Source organism: Lissotriton helveticus, chromosome 5_1 (assembly GCF_964261635.1).
Source record: "Lissotriton helveticus chromosome 5_1, aLisHel1.1, whole genome shotgun sequence".
NCBI classification, from domain to species: Eukaryota; Metazoa; Chordata; class Amphibia; order Caudata; family Salamandridae; genus Lissotriton; species Lissotriton helveticus.
In genome coordinates, this window is record NC_136065.1 from 311,100,689 (window position 1) to 311,124,566 (window position 23,878).

At 45.5% G+C, this 23,878-nt stretch overlaps 1 protein-coding gene across 1 annotated transcript in view; it reads right to left on the bottom strand.

Annotated features, from left to right (window-relative positions):
• Positions 1–23,878, bottom strand: part of NOC2L (NOC2 like nucleolar associated transcriptional repressor) — a 492,322-nt gene that overhangs the window by 261,653 nt on the left and 206,791 nt on the right. The window contains exons 13-14 of the mRNA XM_078642345.1: positions 15,362–15,475; positions 12,786–12,887 (exon numbers count right to left, since the gene is read on the bottom strand). Of these exons, the coding sequence (XP_078498471.1) occupies positions 12,786–12,887; positions 15,362–15,475 (216 nt within the window). The remainder of the gene's footprint in view (positions 1–12,785; positions 12,888–15,361; positions 15,476–23,878) is intronic.

Below are 23,878 nucleotides of genomic sequence, written 5' to 3' on the forward strand. Positions count from 1 at the left end.
TGTATCGCTCAGTGTCAGCTGCCTGGGCTATCAAAACATGGCAAGCCAACCTCAGTCTGTTGGAGCCAAGGCAGAAATCACACCTTTTTAAGGCAGCACACGCATTTATTTCCAAGACTGTTTTATTAGGCCACAAAGACAAACAGAAGGCCCAATTAAAACCAAGAAATGTTAAAGCCAGTAGGTATGACCTTTCTCAGCACTCGCTTTACCAAGAGGTTTTGCCAATGTAAAAAGAATGATTTTTTGCCTCTGCTGTACAGCAACGGGAGGAAGAAAAAGAAATAAATAAACCATTCCATGACGTGTAGACAAGCATGGGTGCCCACGCATCATGATGCGAAGGCAACCCAGTGTTATGACGACGTAGCCACACACAAACACCACCACGTATGCGTGCATATACAGTTTAACAAAGCCATCGTTGTGTTTATTATTTTTTCCATTCCAAGATAGTGAATGCCACTTGTAATCGTAAATTTAAAAAAATGCATTTAAAAGTATGGGAAAGTGTTCAGCAAAAACTGAGCAGCTCAGTAGCAAATGGCAGCTGCCAGGCATGCCAAAACGAATCAACACTGTGGGACCAGCAAAATGGATGGAAGGGGGAGCTTGAGGCTGGGTGGTGGGCGGCGGCGGTAGCTGTTGGAGAAAAAATTAAGAATAAGGAGCCAGGGAGTGAAAGTCAGTGGGTGAGCTGAGTGTACTGAAATGGAGTCGGGGAAAGGGACGCTGGTACTGGGGAGGGGAACCAGCACACTAGTGAGACAGTGAGAACATACTTTCATGGAATGCATAAAGAGAAAGAAAAATGTAGCTCTCTATTTGAGCAGTGGAACAATACAAGTCCTTCAATTAAATGGATGGTAAATATCTTTTTCTGATGGATACTCCTACCCACTGATTCCTCATCTTTACAATACATTTCAAAGCAGTACCGCCCAGGGTGGAGGGCCAGTTAAATGGCTCAGATCAAGAAGTGCTGCAGGACTGAACGTCCTTTTCATCAGACTTGTCTGTCAAGGCAGTAGTGCTTTGTGAAAGTGCATACAGACTCCTATGTCGCAGCCTGACAAACAGCAAGAACAGTCACACTGCATGCCAACACAGTGGAGCATCCTTGGGCTTTGTCGTATTATTTTTCTGTTCTTCTGAGGGCTGCTTCCTGGTCTAATCCTCTTTTGAAGGGTGAGCGCAGCAAAGACTGGTGGTAGGGTCTTGGATTACCCAACAGAAAAAGAACCACAACAATTGGCAAAAAAGGCCGCTCTGGTCCTCAACACTAGTTTGTCTGGAAAAAGGTGGCTTATGGCGGTTTGGACCGAGATGGCCTGAAACTACTTCATGTGGTAGGCTGAAGTAACCGGGATGAGAAGAACAGTTTTCAGAGTCAAGATATGAAACGAGCAACTCCGCATCGGGTTGAACTGCGACCACATGAGGAAAGTCATGATCACATTTGCATCAGAGTTTTGGAGAAAACCTATGTATCAAACCTTTTAAAACCCTCATCACAACAGGTGAATTAAAGAAGGATGGCTTATCCAGTAAAAGCAAAAAGGCCGCAGGGTCAGACAGATAACCTTTAATGGTGTCCACTGCAAGTCTTTGCTGGTGCAAAGACAAATGAAAGAATAAAACATTAGCATGTTTAGTGTGCAACAGGTACGTATTATGGGTGCTACAACAGGCCACAAACTTGTCCCAGTGCCAGGCATAGATAGTCTTTGTTAAGGGACACCTGACAGCAAGGATGACTTCCATTACTTCAGTCAACTGCTGCCGTTCATTCTCATTGCATGAAGTGTAGATTGCACAGGTTCGGGTGCAGGGCCCTGCCCTGATAATGAGAAAGGAGATCTTCCTGAAGCAGCAGCCTGATCAGAGTACAGTTGTTCATGCTCAGAAGTTCTTTCTAAATCGGAAGCCACAAGGATGACTTAGTCCTAGTTGCATCATGATTTTCTTCAGAACTGGGGAAGAAGTCAAGTGCTCCACTCTGGTCAGAATGCATCTAAAAGAGAGCGTGTCCTTGAAAAATAAATGGTTACTTACCATCAGGAGTAGTTTTGCAGTTTGAAGAGTTTTCTGGATTTACATGATGTGCATTATTCTGTCATCCAGTGGTTGGATTCAGAATTGTCTCTTTTTCCCCCTTTTGAATGTCGTCGACGACCATTTGGTGGTATACCTGTCCTCTGTGTGACGTCAGACGGCGACCCGTATGTTCCTGTGTGAAGTCACCATCTTTAGATTCTTTTCTCTTTTCTTTCCTGGTATGCTTCCTCTTTATTCATGTATCTTCCCCACCTGTTTGCGTTATCTCCCATTTTTGGGGAGGTGGGTGGGCCGCATGTGAATCCAGAAAACTCTTCAATCTACAAAACTACTCCTACTGGTAAGTAACCATTGCGTTTTGCAGCAAGAATCCTTTTCCGGATTCACATGCTGGGCATTAGATTAAGTTGCGATATCCCGTCCCATGGGTTGCTTGGGATGAAATGAGAAAGTGTTAGCAAACAGGTGTTATACTTTTTGTCCTACCCAAGCTTCTTTGTTCATTTGGATGTCCACACAATGTTTTGGAAAGGCGTGTGGTGATGCCCATGTTGCTGCCGCGCAGATTCCATCCATTGATACGTCTGGTAGGAAAGCAATTGTTGCGCCCTTTTTTCGTGTTGAATGGGCTCTTGGTCATGCGGGCAATGTCATCCCTGCCTTAGATTAGCAAGTTTGTATTGTTTCTACAGTCCATCTTGAGATTGTCTCCATGGTCACTGGGGAGCACTTGGTTGCTTTGGCAAAAAAGACAAACTGGCTTCCCTTACAAAACCTTTTAGTATCTTCAAGGTTGTACATTAGAGTCTTCCATCCAATGTGTGTAGGGCTCTTTCTGTGTTTTAGGGTCTTTGAAGAAAGCTGGTAGCTGTACATTTTGGTTAACATGAAAGTGGGTTACCACCTTTTGCAGAAGTTGTGGGTTAGCTCCGAGAACCACCTTGTAACTGAGTATTTGTAGGTATGGTTGCTGTATTGTTAGTGCCTGCAGTTCGCTTACTCTCTGTAGCAACGTGATTGCGATTAGAAACGCTGTTTTGAGCATTAGTGATTTTAGATCTGTTTTGCGCATAGGTTAAAAGGGTTTGGTCATTAACTGGTTTAGCATGGGATTTAAGTTCCACAACGGTGCTGGAACTGATCTTGGTGGAGCAATCTTTTAGCTCCTTCTAGGAAGCTTTTCACTACTGGGTATGAGAAGAAGCTGTTACATGAAGTGCCCCTGGTGTAGGCTACTATTGCTGCCAGGTGTACCTTTAACAACGAGTTTGTCAGTCCGCTATATAGCATATCAGTGAAAAACGTTAACAGAGTTTCCTAGTTTGTCCTTTTCTCCATATATCTGTTATTTGTGCACCAGTGAACGTATCTTTTCCATTGTGCTGCAAAGCATTTTTGTGTAGTAGCCTTTCTTCTTTTCTTAAGGATTTCCATTGTTCTGGGCAGCAGTTGGATGAGTCCAAATTCTAAATATTCAGGAGCCAGGCCTCTAGGGTTGCTGGCTCTGGGTGGTATACTCTCTCTCCTGCATTATTAGCAGATCCTGTTCTGCTCTAATTGCATAATTTGTCCTCTGGACATCTCTAGTAGGTTTGTGTACCAAGTTTGCCTGGCCCATTGTGGTGCTATGAGGTGTGTCCCTGGTTGTCAGGCTTTCTCCAGTACCCTTGGTTTTAGGGGAATTGGAGGAACGGTGTAAGCAAAACTCCCTAACCAGTTTATTGACGGGGCATTCCCCTTTGATTCTGGGTGCTGAAACCTGGACGCGAAGGGTTGTCATTTTGAGTTTACTTCCGTTGCGAACAGGTCTATTTCTGGTCTCCCCCAGGTTCTGAATATTTTCTCCGGTGTCTGTTGTTTCAGTTCCCATTCACGAAAGCTGCTTTTTTGTCTGCTTAGTCTGTCTGCCTCTGTTTTTCTTTTACTGGTAGGAGGACTGTTTGCAGTGTGATCTTCCTTGGTATTGCCCACTGCCATATCTTTTGAGCTAAATTGCTCAGGGTGCATGATTTTTTTCCTCCCTGTTTGCTGAGATACAACATCGGTGTTGTGTTGTCTGTTTGTATTAGTACAATATGACCTGTGATGTTCCATTGTCCCAGCGCCTTCAGGTTGCCTGTGTGTGTTTCCCCACCCTTGTGAGATGCAACTGTTATGATAGTCACCGTTGGTGTCTTGAATGGTCTCCCTTCTTTCACATGTTTGGAATTCCACAATTGTGCTTATTTTTGTACTGTTGCTGTGACAACCGCTAGATCCTCCCAACTCCCAATGGCTTGTGACCATTTGTTGCAGATCCATTCTTGGAAACATCCCATGTGCAATCTTGCATGTGTTGTGAGTGGTATGCATGATGACATCATGCCTATTAGTTTCATGGCTTTCCTCACTGTCAGAAACAACCCTTTCTGGTATAGGTCAACTTGCTCTGTGATCGCCTTTGCCCTCGTCAGGACAGGGTATGCTTGGGTTGTCCTAGAGTTTAGGGTCGCTCCCAGGAACACTTTTTCCTGCTCAGGTTGAGGTGACGCCTTTTTGTGATTTATCAAGAAACCCAGATGTTCTAGTGTGGGGATTACTGTTGGACTGTCCTTTTGGCATTTTCGTTTTGATGTTGCCTTTACTAGCCAATTGTCTAAGTATGGGTATAGATGGATACCCCTTCTTAGGTATGCTGCAATGGCGGCAAGGCACTTTGTGAACACCAATGGTGCTGATTTTATGCCAAATGGCCGCACTGAACTGATAGTAAACCTTGTCTAATAAAAATCTGAAGTACTTTTTGTGTCTTTGAGATGTGTAGATAGGTATCCTTTAGATCTAAGGTTGTCATATAACCCATTTCCTTAGAGGTGGTATGACTCCTTGGGGCACCGTTGGCCTGAAGTGTTGAGTATGAATGAATTTGTTTAAGAATCTGAGATCTAGGATTGTCTCAGAGTTAAATCCTGTATTGGGACCAGAAAGTAAGGAAAACAGTTTCCCTTGTTCGTTTCCCTTGTTGGTATACTTTCAAAGGCATTATTTTGTGAGAGTTCTTTCAACTCTGTCCTTATTTGCATGATCGCTTCCCCTTGATATATTTTTGGTGTTTGGGGAATTTGATGTGGTTCCTTGATTAGTTATATATAGTATCCGTGATGCATCATGTTCAAAATCCATTTGTCTGAGGTGATTTTTTTCCCACTCCTGTGGGTAATTTGCTATTCTGCCTCCCAAATGTGGGGCCAGGATTGTTTGGCAAATCACTTGCCTGTTGATCCTTCCCCTCAGGGATTTTGTCCTCTTCACCTTCCTTGTGCACGAAAAGCCTGCCTTACTGGATACTGCCACTGTTGGTACGTGATCTGCTGTGTGGCTTGGTGAGAGCTGCCTCTTGGTTGCTGCTGTAGCTGCCCCGATGTGAAAGGCGCTTTGCCAGTGGTCGTTCGGGCTGCGTTTCCTCCTTTTCTAAATGCACCTCTGTATTATAGAGTACCCAATGCCTTGGCTGTTTCATTGTCCTCCTGCAATTGTTGTAAGGACTCATCAACCGCCTGGCCGAACAGGGCATCTTCTGTAAAGGGCATGTTGATTATGGAGGCTTGTGCCTCTAGCTGGAACTCAGACACTCTGAGCCAAGCATGTCTCATCAGTGTAGTGCCCAAGCACATCTGCATGCTGGCCGTGGCAGCAGCGTCCAAGGACGATTTCAGCCATGTGTTGGCTACGTTTCGCGCCTTGCATAACTGTATTGGCCCTCTTCTTGCATTATTCAGGGAGGTGTTGCATAAGGGACTCCACCTCGTCACATTCTTGGTCGCGGTACCTGTTTAACAGTATGCTGGATTTGGCAATCCACCACTGGTTGAAGCTTCTACCATGTCCAGCCTCCTGCTCAGGTGGTGAACCTGTGGAGGTGTGGGCGTTGTTCCACTTACTTGTGGTAGTTACAATGATTGAGTCAGCAGGAGTGTTTTCCAGTATGTGTTTCGGGTCTTTAGTAGATGCCTTGTACTTTTTCCTCCACTATGAGAGTTACTGTCTTTGCAGTGGCAGATTCCCAAAATGCAGTCTTCCTTTGATCCAATATGCTGGGTAGTATTAGAAGGTATAGGTTCCGCTTGTTGGCCATCATTAGGGTCTCGTGGAGAAAACAAGCGTCTCCCTTTTCTTCCTTCAGCTATACTCCATAGGTTTCTTCTGCCCTTTTGATATGGTTGTAATATATGGAGGGGTCCGTCTGATGGCGAAGGCTTCGAAGGGAAGATGTCTACTGCTTCCTTGGGGAATTCGGCATTGAGATCGTGCCAGGACTATTCATCGAACCCTATTGCTTCTTTAGTCTCCTCGAGAATATAGAACTCTTCTTATTCCTCTTGATGGGGCCTCTGGTGTTGCTGAAGTCTCCAAGGCAGACTGGTATTCCTAGATCGTGATGGCCTGGGCAGGATCCGAAAATCTTTTAAGGAGGCGTTGGCGAAGATCTCTCCTTCGGGGTCGACAGTTCTGTCATCTTCGGAGCCTTGTTTTTTTCTCTCACTCCCTCTTGAACCGATCGAATCATTGAGGGCTTCGACTGGGTTTTTTCTGCATCAGTGTCCCTCACTCCAGACCTGTACAGCTCCTTTGTTTTTGGCTGACCTTCGGTCGATGATTGTTTCGACAGATAAGCTACCTTGTGGGACTGAGTGTTTAGGCTTAGGGCCTTTCTGTGACTTTATTACCTTATGTCTTTTCTTCTCTCCATCTTTCGCCGGTTTCTTTAACCCTGCTTCTTCTCAGGATCTGTCCTGTATGTTTTGGCGTTCGATTCTTTACTATGTATGGTGTCTGCTTCCTCGACGTGGTCAGGGCGATATCCTTTGGTGGAACCTGCTTCCTCTGAGGGCTGGCAATGATATAGTGTTCCAGCCTCTGTCTTTGGGTGCCGTAAGCGTCTTCGTCACGAACGCAGTGCAGGCCTCACAGTCCTCATCTCTATGGTCCTTCGTGTAACTGCCATATGTGATCCACCAGACACAGCTGGCTGAGTACATACACACTGAGGTTCAAAGATTCCAGCAAGTGGTTCACAACTATGGATATGCCAAACACTTCAGCCAGCTCTAAAGATGAAAGCACAGGACGCAGTATCCTACACTGCCCTGCTCATTGTAGACCACATGGTGGTGGTGTGGTCTGTGTTGATCTGAACCAGCCATCCTTTGAAGGACGTTAGAAAGGTTTTAAGCACCAGAAGAATGGCAAACAACTAACAGGCTGATGTAGAGTCAAGTCTCGACCGGAGATCAACATCCTCTAATCTCCACTTCCTAGCAGTGACAAATTTGTCACCAATTATTCTGGGTGTAGCTGGGAATGGGGCATCTTTGGCTGATCCAACTGTGGTGGAGCAGTCATCACTGCAGTTATTTTAGTTTCTTCCGAAATAAAGATAACCTCCAAAAAGTTCCCCCTGATGGTGGGCCCACTGAGACTTCAGATTCTGCTGCACAGCCCACATTTGCATCATGGAATAGTCGAACAGGATGCAGGAGGATAAAAGGCCAAGAAGCCTCAGTGCCCCTCTCACAGAGACCCAGGACTGAGGCTGAAATATCTGGATCAGATCAGAGCCCAAATGTCCTGGATTTACTGTGAAGGAGGAAAGGCCCAAAACTGCACCATATACAGAAAGGCTCCCATGCAAGGAGCCTCTGTGAATGAGTCAGGTGTGACTTCACTTTCATGAACACCAGAGGGGCACTGTTGCAGCCTAAAGTGAGCATAGCAAATTAAAATTGATCTTTGCAAAAGCTTGCTCTTGAGCAACCAAGATGGCCGCATAAGCTCCCGGCTCCGCCGACCTCCGCCGGTTGCTCATAAATCCTGACTACCATCCTGATTTCCCACCGGACTCCCGCGCAGCTGAAGTGCGCCTGACTCTAAAGGTGCGATCCCGGAATTTCTAGCTGCTCAAATGATGAAGATACGCCGTGCGCCATTTTCGGCCTAACCCGGAGTTGAAGCCGGGGCCTCGAGTTCTAACCCAGCCGGGTTGGAATTGAACAACATCGGCTGCGGGACGTGGGTGGCTTCCGGTCTCCCGAAGTGGTGTCTTTCTTGTCCGTTTTGGATGGTGATCTGGTGGCAGCCTTATCCCGCAACTGCGGCGGCTTGACGTATCGACTGCTCTGGTCGGGGAGCCGCTGCCCGGAGGCCCCGCTGAGCTCCCGGGGTCGATGGGCTTGGTTCCTCGCGGGCGGCGAAGGTGTTGAGATCGTGCTTTGGAAGCGCCCACAGTTGTCATCGGCATTGCCTGTGCCTGGAGTAGTCGACCTCCGGGGTTCAGAGACCCGCCCGGTCGCTCAGTGAGGGGCGATGGAGCGGGCTGAATGTCCACCGTCGCTACATACTATAATGGCCGCCATTGGGGAGCTCCACATACGAGTCACCGCCATCGTCCAGAGGATGGTTGTAACTGCTGATAACATCTGCCGGAGACCGGACTCCAACCCTGTGTTGGTTGTGAACCGAGATGCTTTACCTGCGGAACGAGCTCCGATTGCTACCGAGGACCCTGTGCGGAAGTTGGACTTTGATTTTTTTTGCGACCCCCAGATGGCAGCGAGCGAGCCCGCAACTATCGGATGTGTGTTTTGCCCTATATCGATGTCGCCCGATACGGATGTGACTATTCCTATACTTCAGTGTGAGTTCTCCAGTGACTGTCAGATTAATACCTCGCCCCTCTTCTCTCAGATGGATAAAAAACGCTCTGCCGACTTATTGCTGGTGGGCAGTGAAATTTGTTTGACTTTTGGACTTTGTGAACGTCAATCCTGGTATCAATCCTTCCGTGTTGACTTTGAAACTTTTCTATTTCTTGATACTCCTGTTGTGATGGCGGTTCGAATGGATAGGGCTCGCATGAAGAATCGTAGCGGCCAGGGTTGACTTTTACCGTATGGGTTTGGAAAACGACTTCATTTGACACGGGATTGTACCTCATGATTGCACGGGAGGGGGGTGGTTTTTACACGCTTCCCCCCCGTTTGATTTTACTTGTTGCGTTTTCTTATCCTGGAGATTTATGGGGTGGGTTGCTGCTGGCGGGGGGCAAGGAGGACCGGGGGCATGTCTGATATTCCCTCCTCCACTTTCTTCTTTCCTTCTTTTAGGTACCAGTTCCGGGGCGACAGGCACGCTGCTAGTGGGGATGGGCCGTAGCCATTGCAGAGGTGTAGGGTGGGGAGAACGGGGAGGGGTTTATTATTTTATATTAGTTTAGTTCGATGGCCTTTTTTTTTTCTTCTTCCTTTCTTCTTTCACAAGAGATGGGTCGATTATCCTGTATCGATTTTCTTATTTGTCGGGTGTCTAATTTGGTCTTTAATATCCTGTATCATGGGTGGGCTAACCTCGTGCACTACTGTTTTGTCGGATTGCTGTTTGTTTTTCCCCTTTAAGTATGTCTCGTTGCCATGATTGCATCCGTCGGTAAAATTGCTTTCTACGCATTGTATACTTGCTCACCTATTGATGAATCGTTTTAGGAGTATGACACCCGATTTATGTATATTCTCTTGTTTTTCTTCAATAAAAACCTTAAGAAATTTTTTTTTTAAAAAAGATCTTTGCTTCCCTTGAACCACAAGTAGGTACATGAAAGTAGATGTCCTGAAAGACCAAAAACACCATCCAGTCCTCCATTTCCAGGGGGATAGAACCTGGGCCAACATGAACACCTAGAATGTGTCCTTCTGCAAGAAGGTGTTGAGAGGACAGATCTAAAATAGGGTGCAGGCCTTCAGCAAGAGGGTATAGTGGGAGTAACAGCCAGCTCCAATATCCGGAGTTAGAACACTCCATAGCTCATTTGGCTAAACAAGCCTGCACCTCTTGAAGACAGACAGATGTTCCTCTGAAAGCAGCTCTGATGTGGGGGAGAAGATGTGGCGAGTCAGAAAGGAATGGCAGGACATGGACTGAAGGAGCATCTGCTGGATGTCATATTTTGCCAGTATTAGTAACGATTACTGATCTTGCCTCCCACAGGATAGTCCCATGTCACCAAGTGTAAAGTGAAGTTCGCTGCCTCTAGTGGCCTTAACATTGTCTGCTTGATCTCTGTCCCGAAAGTGCTGTGGTGTCCGTTGCAGGGGAGGTGGACCTTGGCGCTGCTGGTAGACCAGCCCCGTGGAGAAGCCCCGAAAGAGACAAAACTGCTAAGGAAATGGTCCAGCAGAAGCTGAGAGGCCCAAGAAACCTGCTGTGGTCCAACTCTCTTTAAAGTGTTCCAGGGCTGAATCAACCTTCTCTCCAACAGGTGAAAGCCATAGAAAAGCCTATACATAAATGAAGCCTGCGTGTATCCAGAGAAGCCAGTAAATCTCATACATATGTGACACTGAAACCCAACACTAGTTCCAATGGCTCTGCCCGAGCAATCAGTGGTGTCCAGTCTGGAACAAATTGCATACTAGGGCGCATCCTGATCATCATGGATGGTTTGAGCCAGGGAGTCCCAAATTCTTCCACGACTGCTGGCAAGCTCTCACTGACCATGTTCCAGGGAGCCTGGGACTAATGTCCCAGCAAACAGCTGGCACAAAAGACCTCAGGACTAAGTTGCCCATTAAAAACATTTGTTTCCCAAGGGCCTCAATTCTCTTTGACTCCCTGTGTGGGGGGGGGGAAGAGGGGGAGCGGGTCATAGGGAAAGAATTGAGCTTTACGCGGCTGGCGGATGCTTGGACCACTTTACTTTCTGGCATTGGGAAGGTGCGGGGGGACACATTACTTGGCACTGGTCTATGGCATCTGCCTACCGGTCTCTTCATCGGTGGGCAACAACAAGGCTTAGAGCAGGTGCCCTGTTAAGTATTTATCAGAGCTTCCTTGAAAGGTGGTAGAGGTTTGGAGAAAGCCTGGCCAGGTTGCAGAACTTCAGTCAGAACATTAGTGTTGAATTTTCCAGAAGGAAGTGGAAAGTCCAGTGCCTCAGCTGCATGCCGGATCACCACAGCAAAACACTCTCCTCATTTGATGGAGAAGGGGAGAAACCAACAGAGTATCCAGGGAATTGTCCAACCCACTCGCCGCCAGTAAATCCTGCTATAGGTTATCATCACAGTGTGGGAGTAAATCTTCCCCACTCTGGTCAGTCGGAATAAAAAAGTTGTTTGAGCACTTGAGTTTGGCTCTGCAGTAAAGGCATTGTTCTGTATGAATTAGATTGTGCAGGGACTGGATGCATTAGAGCAGATTCGGGATGTGACCTCAGTCAAGGCCAAGGCAGGTACGGCTTGGAGTCAGACACAACTATTGGTACAGAGTCCTCCTCCGTGAGTGACATCAGGCCAGCGTCAATGTTGAAGGGGCCAGCGTGGATTTTAGTGCCAGGGTGGAAGTAGGCATTGGAAATAGGCAGAACCCGAGATGGTTTCAGGAGGCACAGATGGCACAAAGGATTATTTTGCCAGCCGTAAGTCGATTGGTGGCCTCTGCGGGTTGTTGGAGCTGGAATAGTGCCAAAAACATGCAACATGCGTCCCTAAGGGTCTCAATGTGTTGTGACGTCGTCGATGGCCCAGGAAAATCAGCTATAGAATCGCTCCTCAATAAGGGGCCGGGAGAAAGACAAAGAGGCACCCTAGCAGAATTTGGCTCGAGGCTAAATTCCACAACCTTCTTGTGCTTCTACTTTGACTTACCGGAAAACTTGAACCTTGACGAGGACAACTTGTGGGAAGAGTTTTGAAAGCAGACCAGCACTTTTTACGTCGAATGGAAGCAGGCATTGTGCACTTTCCTTTAGTGATCTGTGATGTTCAGCTTTGCGTCACTTTCCAGGCTCCCGCTAGATTCATCAGCAAACACTTTGCATGACTTGGAGTCATGACCCATACACCAAAGGCATACGCTGTGCGGGTTTGTCACAGATATTTGCATACAACAGTCCTAACAAGGTTTAAACCCTGTAATTTTCTGATGAAACATGTTCCCTAGCACATTGTTTTTTTACTAAAAATTTAGATTAAAAGAAAGAATTGTCAGTCAAGAAAGAATTGTCAGTCAAGAAAGAATTGTCAGTCAAGAAAGAAGTGAACCCTTGATTTGGAAGGTATGGAAAGAAAGGAACAGATTTTGGCATGCGGTGGGGGCACTTTTATGCTGCACCATTCATCACTTCTGGGGCTAAGCGAAGTCAACATGTAGCCACCCAGCACCACCTATCTGCACATGAGAGCAATGCTGTATAAATCTTCCAGATTCAGCCTGGCGTCTGCGAAAATTCTAATGGTGACGAACCTGCCGTTGATAGTATCCATCAAAGCTAAAAATCCAAGCGTCACTAAAGTAAATGGATTTTCTTTTTTCAAGCAGGTGAGTTTCCTCACAGCTCTGTTATCATTTACACTATGCAAGCAGGGGCGTATGTGCAGAACAAGGGAACTTTTTTCTTCATTTACTACCTGCTACCAGACAGTAACTTTTTCAGTGAGTATGCAGCTACTTTCCAAACATTTCCCTAGTTCGTAGGTTTGGTTTACCCAAATGAGTCGATTGTGTGCCCATCCCTCCCAGCAACACACGCAAATGCCAGGCTGCTTACTCAAATTAAGGGTTTAATGTTCATGCATAACATCGCATGAATAGCTGCCTACCCAATTCATTGAGTGCCCCAAACCCTCCCACCCCCATCATGTGTATGATTGCTCCCCAAAAATTGCCTGAGCCCAGGCCTTCTGCATCTCTCTTACCTGGATAACAGCAGGTAGGACGAGTTCCGGGAAGCCAACACTGTGTGCCTCGCTGTGCAAGTACTCCAGGGTGAGGTCATAAAGTTGCTCTATCAGGCCGTCCTGAGGAGTGAAGAGAGTAAGTGAAGTTAGCAAGATTTGCAGATCTGCGTGCTATCAAACACACAAAGTTCTGAAATTAGTGAGAAGATAAAACAATGTGCATTCTAACTACCATGTATGAGCAGTGCAATTCATAAGAGAACAGCAACCTCAGTGTCTATTGCACACCTAGACTCACAGCTATGGTCAGCACCCAGTCAACTACTTCCCTAGCTCTCAGACACCCTGCTAGCGTTATGACAAATCATAAACCCCAAAAAGTACAAATGTACCTGCCCATCAGCCAATGTTCATAGCTTTTATGTGACCACAACTCATGGCACAGCTAAGTCCCGGGCTGGTGCCTGCTGGAAGTTGGACATCAGCAGGTATATGCCTCATGAAAGCAAGCACCTTGCCTCAGAGACGAAGCAGCAGACAGGCTCTCCCACGGGCTCAGAGTCCCTATCAATCTACCCCAGTGGATGGGCACCAGGCATGTATCCCTCCCACCACCAGAAGCCGAGCTCTTGGAAGACTAGATTTGAATTCCTGGACCCCAGTGTGCACAACTGTTCCCAGTTAACCCCTTCGATGCTTATGACGGAACGGTTCCGTCATCAGCGTCGGTTGGGCTGCACTGATGACGGAACCGTTCCGTCATGACCACACCCGTTTTTCGAATCTTCAGCACAGCGCGAAAATTCGCGCCGCGCTGAAGAGGTTAACGGCAGTGAGAAATACACACATTGCTACGATACAGAACTCCCAGCTCACTCCAGAGGAAGTATTTGGAGTAGTAAAGCGTGCTTTGCACCAAAAGACCTCTTCTTAACTAGTGGCTGGGACTTGGGAACAGTGGAATCTCCTCTACTGATAAATATACAAATGGGAGTGCTTGAATTCAGCATCAGGACAGGCTTATGCTGATCCTCTTTCACACTGCATGTTGCTAATGATGCTGGGGTTCCAACCCTGCATCAAAACAACATCCCAGACCTTGTGAGGTTCATCGGTCGGTCAGCAAAACACATACAAGAGCATCAGAATGGCTTATTTCCTAGTCATAAACTGTTTCCAAAACTATTTGTGGGGGTGGGGAGGGCTACTGTGGCCAAAGCCTGTCCAGGCCAACATAAACCTGAACACTGTCTTGATCTTAATCAGTGAATGGCTTTCAACAGGGGGTTGGCATTCATCTTCTTATCCTAGAGGTTGAGGTCAGTGGCACACGGTGGTTAAGAGGCACACAACAGGCACTGTATGCGACCCCAGTAAAGCAATACTCTGACTGAACACAGGGCATTGCCACCGCACTGCTCAAAACAGTGCGGTGCTTGATTACTGGCTGTATCTGGATCACCAATGTCTTTCTGCTCGCTGCAGGACCCCAGCCAATACTGTACTGGACACAGACTTTCACCGCTCCCTTCCACGCTGACTTGAAAACTCCTGCAAACAGCTAGATTTACTGTGCCGCATACAACAGAGGGTGCTCAAGAGCACTCTGTGTCCTGGGTGGCAAGGATAATGAAACCCTCAGCACAGAGGGCTTCTGCCCTCTCCTGCGAAGCCTAGGCATGGAGGCGGTGCTAACTTACATGGGCACCAGTGGCATCAACACTACCACATGGAGGAAGACCAGAGCCTGTACCAGATCCACCACTAAAGACCCTTGGAGGTGCCAGCTGTCTCAGCTCCACAGGGCCCCGGGATATGTAACCCTCCCTGCCCCACAGTCAGAGCAGGAAGAAAGAGAGCCTCTTGCCAGAAGGTGATACACACAAACTTAGATTTAGTATTCAGTCGCAATCAGTGTGGCAGGCTCCCTGTGCTTCAGTACTAACAAAGCGATGCTCTACATTCTCCAACAGGGTAAGACATCTTGTTTCCCCTGCACCACTCTGTCATTCACAAGGAGGTCACCATATCTTTCCCTTATCACCCTAACAACAAATGGACTTCTAACCCTCGGTTACCATCGCTAGCTAATTCTTGGTCTGATCAGAAGGACCATCCTAGTAGAAAAAATGGCTGTCTGCTTGTCTTTTTCCTTTGGGTTTTTTGTCATCAGATATCTAAATAGAAGAAACTAACATTCTGCATGAATATCTTCATAAGAGAGAAGTTTGTTTTAACTGATGTAACTGCGTAAATTGTTTGAAACTAAACACTGATAAAACCTATATAACCGTTTGTTAGTAAACTGCTTGTATGCATTCACAGTTTTACTGCAAAGCACTCAGATACCGTCATGGGTCTTGTTCAAGCTACTTATAAAACTGCAAAGAAAAAATAAAGAGTAGCAGTAAAATCAGCTACTGCAAGCACTGTACACACAGGCCTATTCAATCCAGCCTCTGGCATAAAAGGAGGTTTTCGAGAAACGGAGAAGTGCACAGATCGCCAATCAAACCGCAAACATTTAGTACTCTCCCCCCTCCCCCCCCCCTCTCTTCCCCCTCCCCATGAAAAGTAGTAGAGCGCCGACTCACCTTGAATGCCTTCTCCTGCAAGTTCGCATTGGAGAGTTTCAGGATCACGGCAAAGTTAATGGGTCGCACACTGATGCGGCCCGGCTTCTTGTTAAAGTCAACCTGTTGAAAGACCTGCAAAGGGGAACGAGACGGACAAGTCAGGACAAGTGTGATCATGTGGCAGCCGAACATAATACTCAATAAAAGGTAACCGGGGTCAAATAAGAAATATCTGGATAGCAAGCTCTAGAACAGCAATGAGAGAGATCTGAACATCATCGAAAAGGCAATAGCCAAGTAAAAAAAATGTAATCAGGCTTTTTTTGGTTACAATTTCAGGAAGAAAATACTTTTTTCTAACTATCTCAAGAGCACTAGGCTCAGATGATTTGTATAGTGAAGATTGCATAGTTCTCATGGACAGAGAGATTAAGTAGATATATTTTCGACCAGTACTCTAAATTACACTGAATTGTCAACATATTACCAGTTGGGACACAGCCTCCGATTAGGTCCCCATGATTGGCTCTTAGCCCCCACGCAGTGGTGGTGACATCCTTAGGATGCTATGAGGCTGTTCAAGCGCACCAAAAGCAAGTCTGGCTGTATCCATCTGTGCAAGGTAGACAAGCACTCTGCCAAAAACATGCTTCATTGATGCGCTGTCTGCTTGCATCCAACTAAACAGATAGTTTTGTCACCCGATTGTGCTTGGAGATTTCAACAAATGCATGGAAAGTGATTTATCAAGAAATAGGATGATGATCTGCTCTTCTCCAATGACCATGCCTTTTATTTTTTGGGGTTTTTTAAAACATAAATAAAAGGCATTGTTATTTACAATGGCAATAGCTTAAACTCGCGTAAATGTGAGACCTATTGCATTGCAAATGCTTGTTTTTGCAGTGTTCATTTGAAATACACCATTTCATGTGTATCAGAAAAAAACGGTTTAAATTCTGCCATGAATTAAAATAGGAGTCGTCTGTGTTATGTTGCATCTGCTATCGATCATCCCTTCACCTCCCGAAGTCTACAATTGGCCACGACTAGCGCTAGCACGTCAATGAAGCAAAGGTGTCCTGTCTAGTTATTGCTAATCCAGTGTCATTAAAAAGTGGTTCAGGAAAGGGTTGGGGGCTATAGAACTGAAAGCCATCCCTAACTCCATATAACCTAGAGGATTTGGTGTATAAAAACAACACTTGGCCGCATGGGAGAAATCATGCCAACCAGAATAAACATCAAATCTTCAACGGAGCCCCTATCTGCTGACAAACCACAAAATATTCGTCTGAACCAGGTGGCGTGCTGTTTGATCCCAGCTTTCACACTCTAATTTATTTTATTTATTTATTTATTTATTCAAAGTTTTATATAGCGCGAACAAGATCCTTACAGATATCAGAGCGCTTCACAGAGACAGGGGTAGGGGCAGCAGGAATGAACAAGATAATTGGAGCAGTATAGTAATCACTAACATAATAGGATAACAGTAATGTACAGAAACATATCAATTTACAATCAGGTAAACAAGTAATATAAGACGGCACAAGTCATTGATCCAACTACAGAGGGTTCAGGTAAAACCTTGGATGTGTGGATGGCTTATACCAATTTCTTAGGATAAAGAAAGCACTGGGTGGGGGCATCGGGAGGGTGATTCAATGAACCAAAGTGTATCATATATTGGGTAGTGTACCATCAAATAGGAGTGTAGTGCCAAAGAGCAAGGTGATCAGTGATACAAAGCGATGCAGAGTCTCAGATCCAGTACCTATAAAGTTCAGGAGATCTTGGCCAGAAGGATTGTTTTCACCTCTTTCTTGAAGAGTGCAGTGGAGGAGATAAGCCTGATTTCCGGAGGGAGCGCATTCCAGATCCTGGGTGCCATTCCTGAGAAGGAGCGCTTGTATGTTTTCTCTTTCCGGAATCTATGAGGTTTCAGGAGTAGATTTTTTGTACTTCTATTGGATCTCGACCCTCCTGATGTAGACAACTTTTGAGCGAGGTAGTTGGGTGCATTGTGGTGCACGGCCGCGTGTGTCATAACTGCAATTTTTAGCTCAATATATCAATACATGGTGATCCTAAAAAAAACACATTTCACCTGCGAACACTGGGGGTGCTTAAAACTAGGCTAAATGCTGCTACTAAGCGCTATATGAAAAGTGTGTGCATTTTCATCAGCCAGCATGATTTCAGGCTGGGAGGGGGAATCGCGTCCATGTTCACCGGTATAGATCAGAGCTCCCCCGGGGGTCTTTGCCGCTGACAGTGATTAAACACCTGGCGGAGGTAAGACTCGGCAAGTCAGCGCAGAGTTCCCTCCCCGGTCTAATCCCCGTCCCTCCCTCCAAGCATCTTCACTAAATATAGAATCCTTTTGTGCGTATGAATCTCCATGCCCCCCCTTGGCCCCCGGGCTCTACAAGAGGAGCTCTGACTGAAGCGCATATTCCGAGCACCTGTCAGGACACATTAGCATCGGTAAAGGACGACAGCGCCTCGGGACTCTCAAACTCGGTGGGGCAGGAGGAGCTGAGGCAGTCAGCAGAGTACATGAGTATCAGACGCCATCGGGAGGGGGCGCTCGATATACCCCTCTCTCCTAAGGAAAACGAGTACCCCTGACAACCTTGACTGGTGTACTTTTAACTTACAGCCACAGGCCCTAGACCAATGGTCTTCAAACTTGTAATGTCATTCCCTTCCCCAATGGAGAATATTTTCAGCAACTCCCCCCCCCCCCCCCCCAAAAACCCAAAAAGGCAACTATGTTCTCACAAATATCATGTTGTAGTTTAAATACTGGCAACAAGCTGCATGTATGGAGCTTGAGGGCACATCCTTAAAAAATTAAAAAATCTGCTTTTTATTTGTACGTTTTAGCCTCTCACACTAAATATAAAAATAGCGAGCAAGCTAAGCAAGCTAAAATATGTCCAGGGCGATGGGAGGGCATAAGCCAAAAGTAATATTTATGTTACTGTTTTCTTACAATAAATCACGCATGAAATTGAAAAAATATTGCAAGCAAATAAGTTAAAGCGTGTAAGCAATTTTAGAGGGCGTCAATGAGTTTTGGAAAAACAAATGATGCTCATTGTTACCTTTTATTTACGCAAAAAGAACAAATGATGGATGAATGCTGAATTAATCAAACATTCACCCCCCAGTCACAGATCATAGGAACAGTCCAGCCTGAACTGCCAGGCCAGGTCATGCCTGGACCAGAAACAAGCATCCTGGGACCGGTTTTAGGGTAACAACCCTCATCAGCCAGGCTAACTTGAATCTGGTGGCATAGCAAGCCCGGAACCCACGTCTGGGTATACCCTTCCCACTAAGGGTGACAAATGCAAAAAGAACACATGATGGACGGAATGCTAAATTAAGCAAACATTCACCCCCAGTGACAGATCTGGGTTAAATATATTGTTTTCTTGCACGCCACACAATTTCAGTTTAGACCCAGCTGTATGTAAATCAGTCTTGGTCCTGCCCCCATGGGAACAGTCCAGTCCGAACTGTCAAGCTGGGTCTTCCCTGGACCAGTAACAAGCATCCTGAGATCGGTTTCGGGGTAACACCCCTCATCAGCCAGGCTAGCTTGAATCTGGTGGCGTAAAGAACGATGATGGATTCAACCCAGATCTGTGACGGGGGTGAGTATCTGAAAAGTTTCAGCGCTCCATCCATCATCTCCTTGTGTTTGCTTTGTTCAACCGAAGTTGGCAGGGTATGCCCAGACGTGTGTCTCTTGCTCACTTTGTCACTGTATTAAAGATAGCCTGGCTGATGAGGGGTGTTACCCCAAAACCGGTCCCAGGATGCTTGTTTCCTGTCCAGGGAAGACCCGGCTTGACAGTTCGGAATGGACTGTTCCCATGAGGAACAGAGTCAAGACTGTTTTGCATATGGCTGGGTCTGAACTGGGGCAGCGAAGTGAGCTAAAGAATGATAATGGATTCAACCCAGACCTGTGACTGGGGGTTTTAGCGCTCAGTCCATCATCTCCTTGTGTTTTCATTTGTTACCTTTTACTTAGCCGCATTATCATACCCCGCTGGCAAATGGCCTCATGTCATGTGTGACATATTCAGCTAGTTGTGGCTTTTCTGCCAAAAGTACTAGTTTGCATGCAAGTAGTTTGACCGCATCTTTACAATGTCAAACATGAAACTACAAGTCCAAAATGCAATGCATTATTGGTTGAAATGCCAGAACTGGTTAGAGGTGTTTCAAAAGAAGTGGTGCCAATTTCACGAAAAGTAAGACCAATTGGCAGCTTAAAACATATTTAGAAATGCAAGCATTGCAGATCTGTTCAGTTATCTGTTTTAAAAGTGCATTTGAATACACAATTGCCGGCAGGCTTTTGGATGACTGGTCATACTGAATGCGTCAATATTGTCATCCTATGTCAGTAACCAAGGGGTGAAATTAATTTCTTATTTTTGGCATGTTTGTCTTTGTTTCCAAGGGGTACAATAAACGCTTCTCTGGGCCTGACCACTACCCCATTCGGTAATCAAAGTACACCTCTACTGCCACCCCTGCCCCCCCAAAGGTCTGAAGACCTCTGCCCTAGATGCACACAGTTTCTTCCACTCAAATCTCCAAGAAGCAACCTTCATTGCTGCACTCTGGGTGACAGTGCTTCTTACTGAAGGTCACAGCCTTTTCTGTACCTCCCGCTGTGCAGTCTAGCCACTCACACTGCAGAAAACTGGATCCTTTCTCGTCGCCCCAACTCCAGAGTGAGTGGTAAAAATATAACTTGCTGAAAGTAAAATCATGGCTCCGACAATGGGGTCACACGTATTACAGTCCCTGCTAATATCCTCTTTTGACAACAACGTCGGGTTACCATATGGTGACTCAGTTACTCCAGGTAACAAGTTCTCTTCCATTATAAAGTATGTTCCGCCTCAGTGTACGAACCAGAAACTGGTTTGTAAACCAGTTTATAGAGAGGCAGTGCGTCCAGCATCATCCATGCAGTTGTGTATTATACGCAGCAGGCACCCTTCCAATGCATGGCTACATCCACACTAATATTCTCCAATTAAAAGAAACAAAAAGGACCAAGTGGGTGACTTAATTTAGGGAAGTCAAATATTTAAATAGCTCTGATCAAAATCAGTGACTTCGCTAAGCCAGGTTTTGCAGAGACCATGACCAAAGTGATTACAAATCCTGCCCTAAGAAGTAACAGCTGCTTCAACCGGTTTTATGCTACACCATAACTCAGGGCCACTAAAATTTGCAATTCCACAGCCGTTTCTTTCTGCGAGTAATTATGAATTTGACAACCTTTCCCCATAATCTGCCAAATGCTGCACATTTTGCAGATATCGTATTTACCAAAGAATCTGCATATGAAATTGGCAGACCGAGAGAGAGACTCTGCAAAGGTTAACTGGTCCTAATTCCCCTGTCGAGGACAGATATTATCACACTAAAGATGTGAGAATTTGGCCCAGATGTAGTCAATATCCCCGAATGACTGACTGAAGAAATGACAGCTGGAAGTAAAACCCAATAAGAATGTTGTTGAAACCGGGCCGATGTTTTTTTATTTGCAATAAAAGCATTTTGTTTCTTTTGTCATGCAAATTTATGTTTACATAGCAAGGTCTTCAAAGCAGGAGATATTTCTATAGGTCACTCCTAATCCCCAATATTTTGCATGTTACTATGACTTGTCATCTCTTATCAGGTCACATAATCTTAATGGAGTGTACAATACGGTTCTGCACAGCGGCTTCTTCATAGAATGAACTACTTCGAGAGGTCCAGTAGTGTGCATAGAGGGTAAGCCAAAAACTGGACTATTTAAAAAAAGACACTTGCAAAATTAGAAGATCGGACCTTAGTGAGTGTGAATCTTTTTCTATTTAAAGATATGCAATGGAAATTAACATTTTTTCAATTAGAAAATATAAATGTTAAAAAAGAGTGACAACAGCCCTCACACTGAAGTGCACTACATTTTAGGCAGATGTGCACATCTGATAAGGAACGAGCATTCATCTAAACCAACTGACTTTGGCAATGGTTTTTAGCGATGCTGTAAAGCATTCCCAATGCTGTGTGGTATGGCCAAAATGCAGGAAAAAGAAAAGCCTAAAACGTGTAGGCACACGGCGTATGCCTTCAAAATGAAAAATGTCCTTTTATAATTTTATTTACTTATCGGAGTTGGATCAGTAAACAAAAAAAAAGAGCATATTTGTTTCTAAAGCAACATGGATGGCACTTTTTTTTCCTCTGCCCTCTGTGTTGTTTCTGCCCCCATGTTTCTCACATGGGGGCATAAACAACACAGAGGGCAGGGGAAAACGAAGACAAGCACATGGGCGAGAGCAACATGGAGCTGGAGTGGGAAGAAATAAACGGACAAGAAAACACTGGTGGAGAAGCACACAAGGGAGAGCGCAACATGTAAGGGTGGGGAGAAGCACGTGGAAGAGAGAAAGCAACAAGAGTGCAGCAGAGGGGGTGGAGAGTTTTTACGCAAGGGAGACGTGAAAAACATAGCTTCCCTCATGGACTGCTAAACAAAAAGAAAAAAAATAGTGCGTGAAACATAAGCAGCAGAGGAGGCAAGTAATGAGGCCATACTCCAGGGGTGGCATAAACACATGAAGAGGAAGAAAAACACACAAGCTTACAAATAAGTAAGCAAATAAGAGTAACAATAAAGCGGACTAATGGCAAGCAATAGGTGGGCTTTAACCCCAATCTACCTTCACAATCCGACAGCTTACACTGTCTACGCAGGTGAGACCTAAAAATGTATAAAAGTGGGAGTGGGCTATAACCAGAACCGTATGATTTATGCAGTGGTGGGTGAAAGAAAAAAAAATCAATGACAATTTAACAGACTCGGGGATGAAGAGGGCTGACCCACAGCCCCTGTGCATTTGTTTGCATGTACGTAGGTTATGATTTTTTTTAAATACCTGGGTAGAGAAACATATAAAGTAGTTTCCAACCCAGACTTAAAGAGTGAAAACGCAGAATAAGACCGACACATTCAAATGCAAGACAAAGTACATGTAGGCTTGTGTTCCTGCTGAATGCAACACTGCAGATGTTACACTCAAGATGTTACTCTCAGGCTATTACTCTGAGCCTAGAAGGTGGAAAGAACGGGGTTCATAAACTTGCGTTCCTGGCTTTCATGCGAGAATAACACCAATTGCAAATATTTTCACTGTAGTTAATATATTTTACATTTTCTTGGTAAGAAAACATGTTTTCTATATTTTTAGGGTTCATATTTTGAATCACTGTGTTAAAATGCAACAACCACTAGATGATAATGCTAAAGAACGGGGAACATAATTTCCCTTTAACAGAATATGCTGCAAGTTTTGCCTTTCTTGCCACATAATTCGCTTTTCCTAGCCGCTTAATATAGTGGACCATGAGTCATCCATCGTTATATAGTTCCAGTAGTCTAGGCTTTTCTAGGGAAAATGCATTTGGAGCCATATTTACTGAAACCCATTTATTGGGTTCTACTTATCAAACAGATAAAAAAAGGTCAAGTCGCTTTTAAAAGGGCTACTCCTAAATTGTATTCAACAGTCTGCTTATGTTGAGGCAATAGTATCCATTATCCTCAACCACTATGGAGACTCTAGGAACTCTTGCAGAGACTGTATGGTTTCAATCAGAAAATCCTGAAAAAAGGCTTGATGGCGAGATGGAACCCGAATAGTCCAGGAATGGTATGGTGGGATCAGGAAAAGCAGCAGCACAAAAAAGTAGGTTAAGTAGGGAAAGCGAGTTGCACAGGAGGGTCAGACGTTGGTACAGGAAGGGTCATACAGGAAGAGTCATGAGGATGGGGGCAAAAATTACCAAAGGGGACGAGAGAAAAAAATACAAGGGAAGGGGGACAGAAAAACGGGGCACAAATGGAGGGTAGGAGTTTGGGATGGGTGTGTCGGTGAGAGGAAAGAGGCAGAGTCTGAAGAGGGGCGAAGAGGGCAGGAGAGAAGATGTTTTTTTTTTTGCAGAGTTTTATATAGCGCGAACTTGACCCGAACTGAATCAGGTATCAGAGCGCTTTACATAGCGCCAGTTACGTTACATAAGGACACACATTTATTTTAGGCACGGGGAGATTAAGTGATTTGCCCAGAATCACAGGATGTTGAGCGACCGTGCCGAGACTCGAACCCAGATCCCCAGGTCGAGCGCCCTAGCCGTTAGGCCAACTCCTCTCCCGATGTTCGAGAGTCAAAGAGAGACCCAATCTTCAGGGTAAAAGCAAAGAGTAGCGGAGGAAGAATGAGCGTGGAAAGGAAGGTGAGCGGCTAGTGGTACGTTGTAACGGTGGCAGGAGGAGCAAGAATGGTGGCGTTACCAGTTACATGTACAATTATAGCAGGGTAGGAAATGGCATTGGTAAAATAAAACTAAGAATCGGAGGGTCGGCCCAGGCGTACAAAATGCACAACACTCAACGTCGCCCCCATTTTAGGCTTCTGTGAGCTGAGCCCAAACACAAGAATT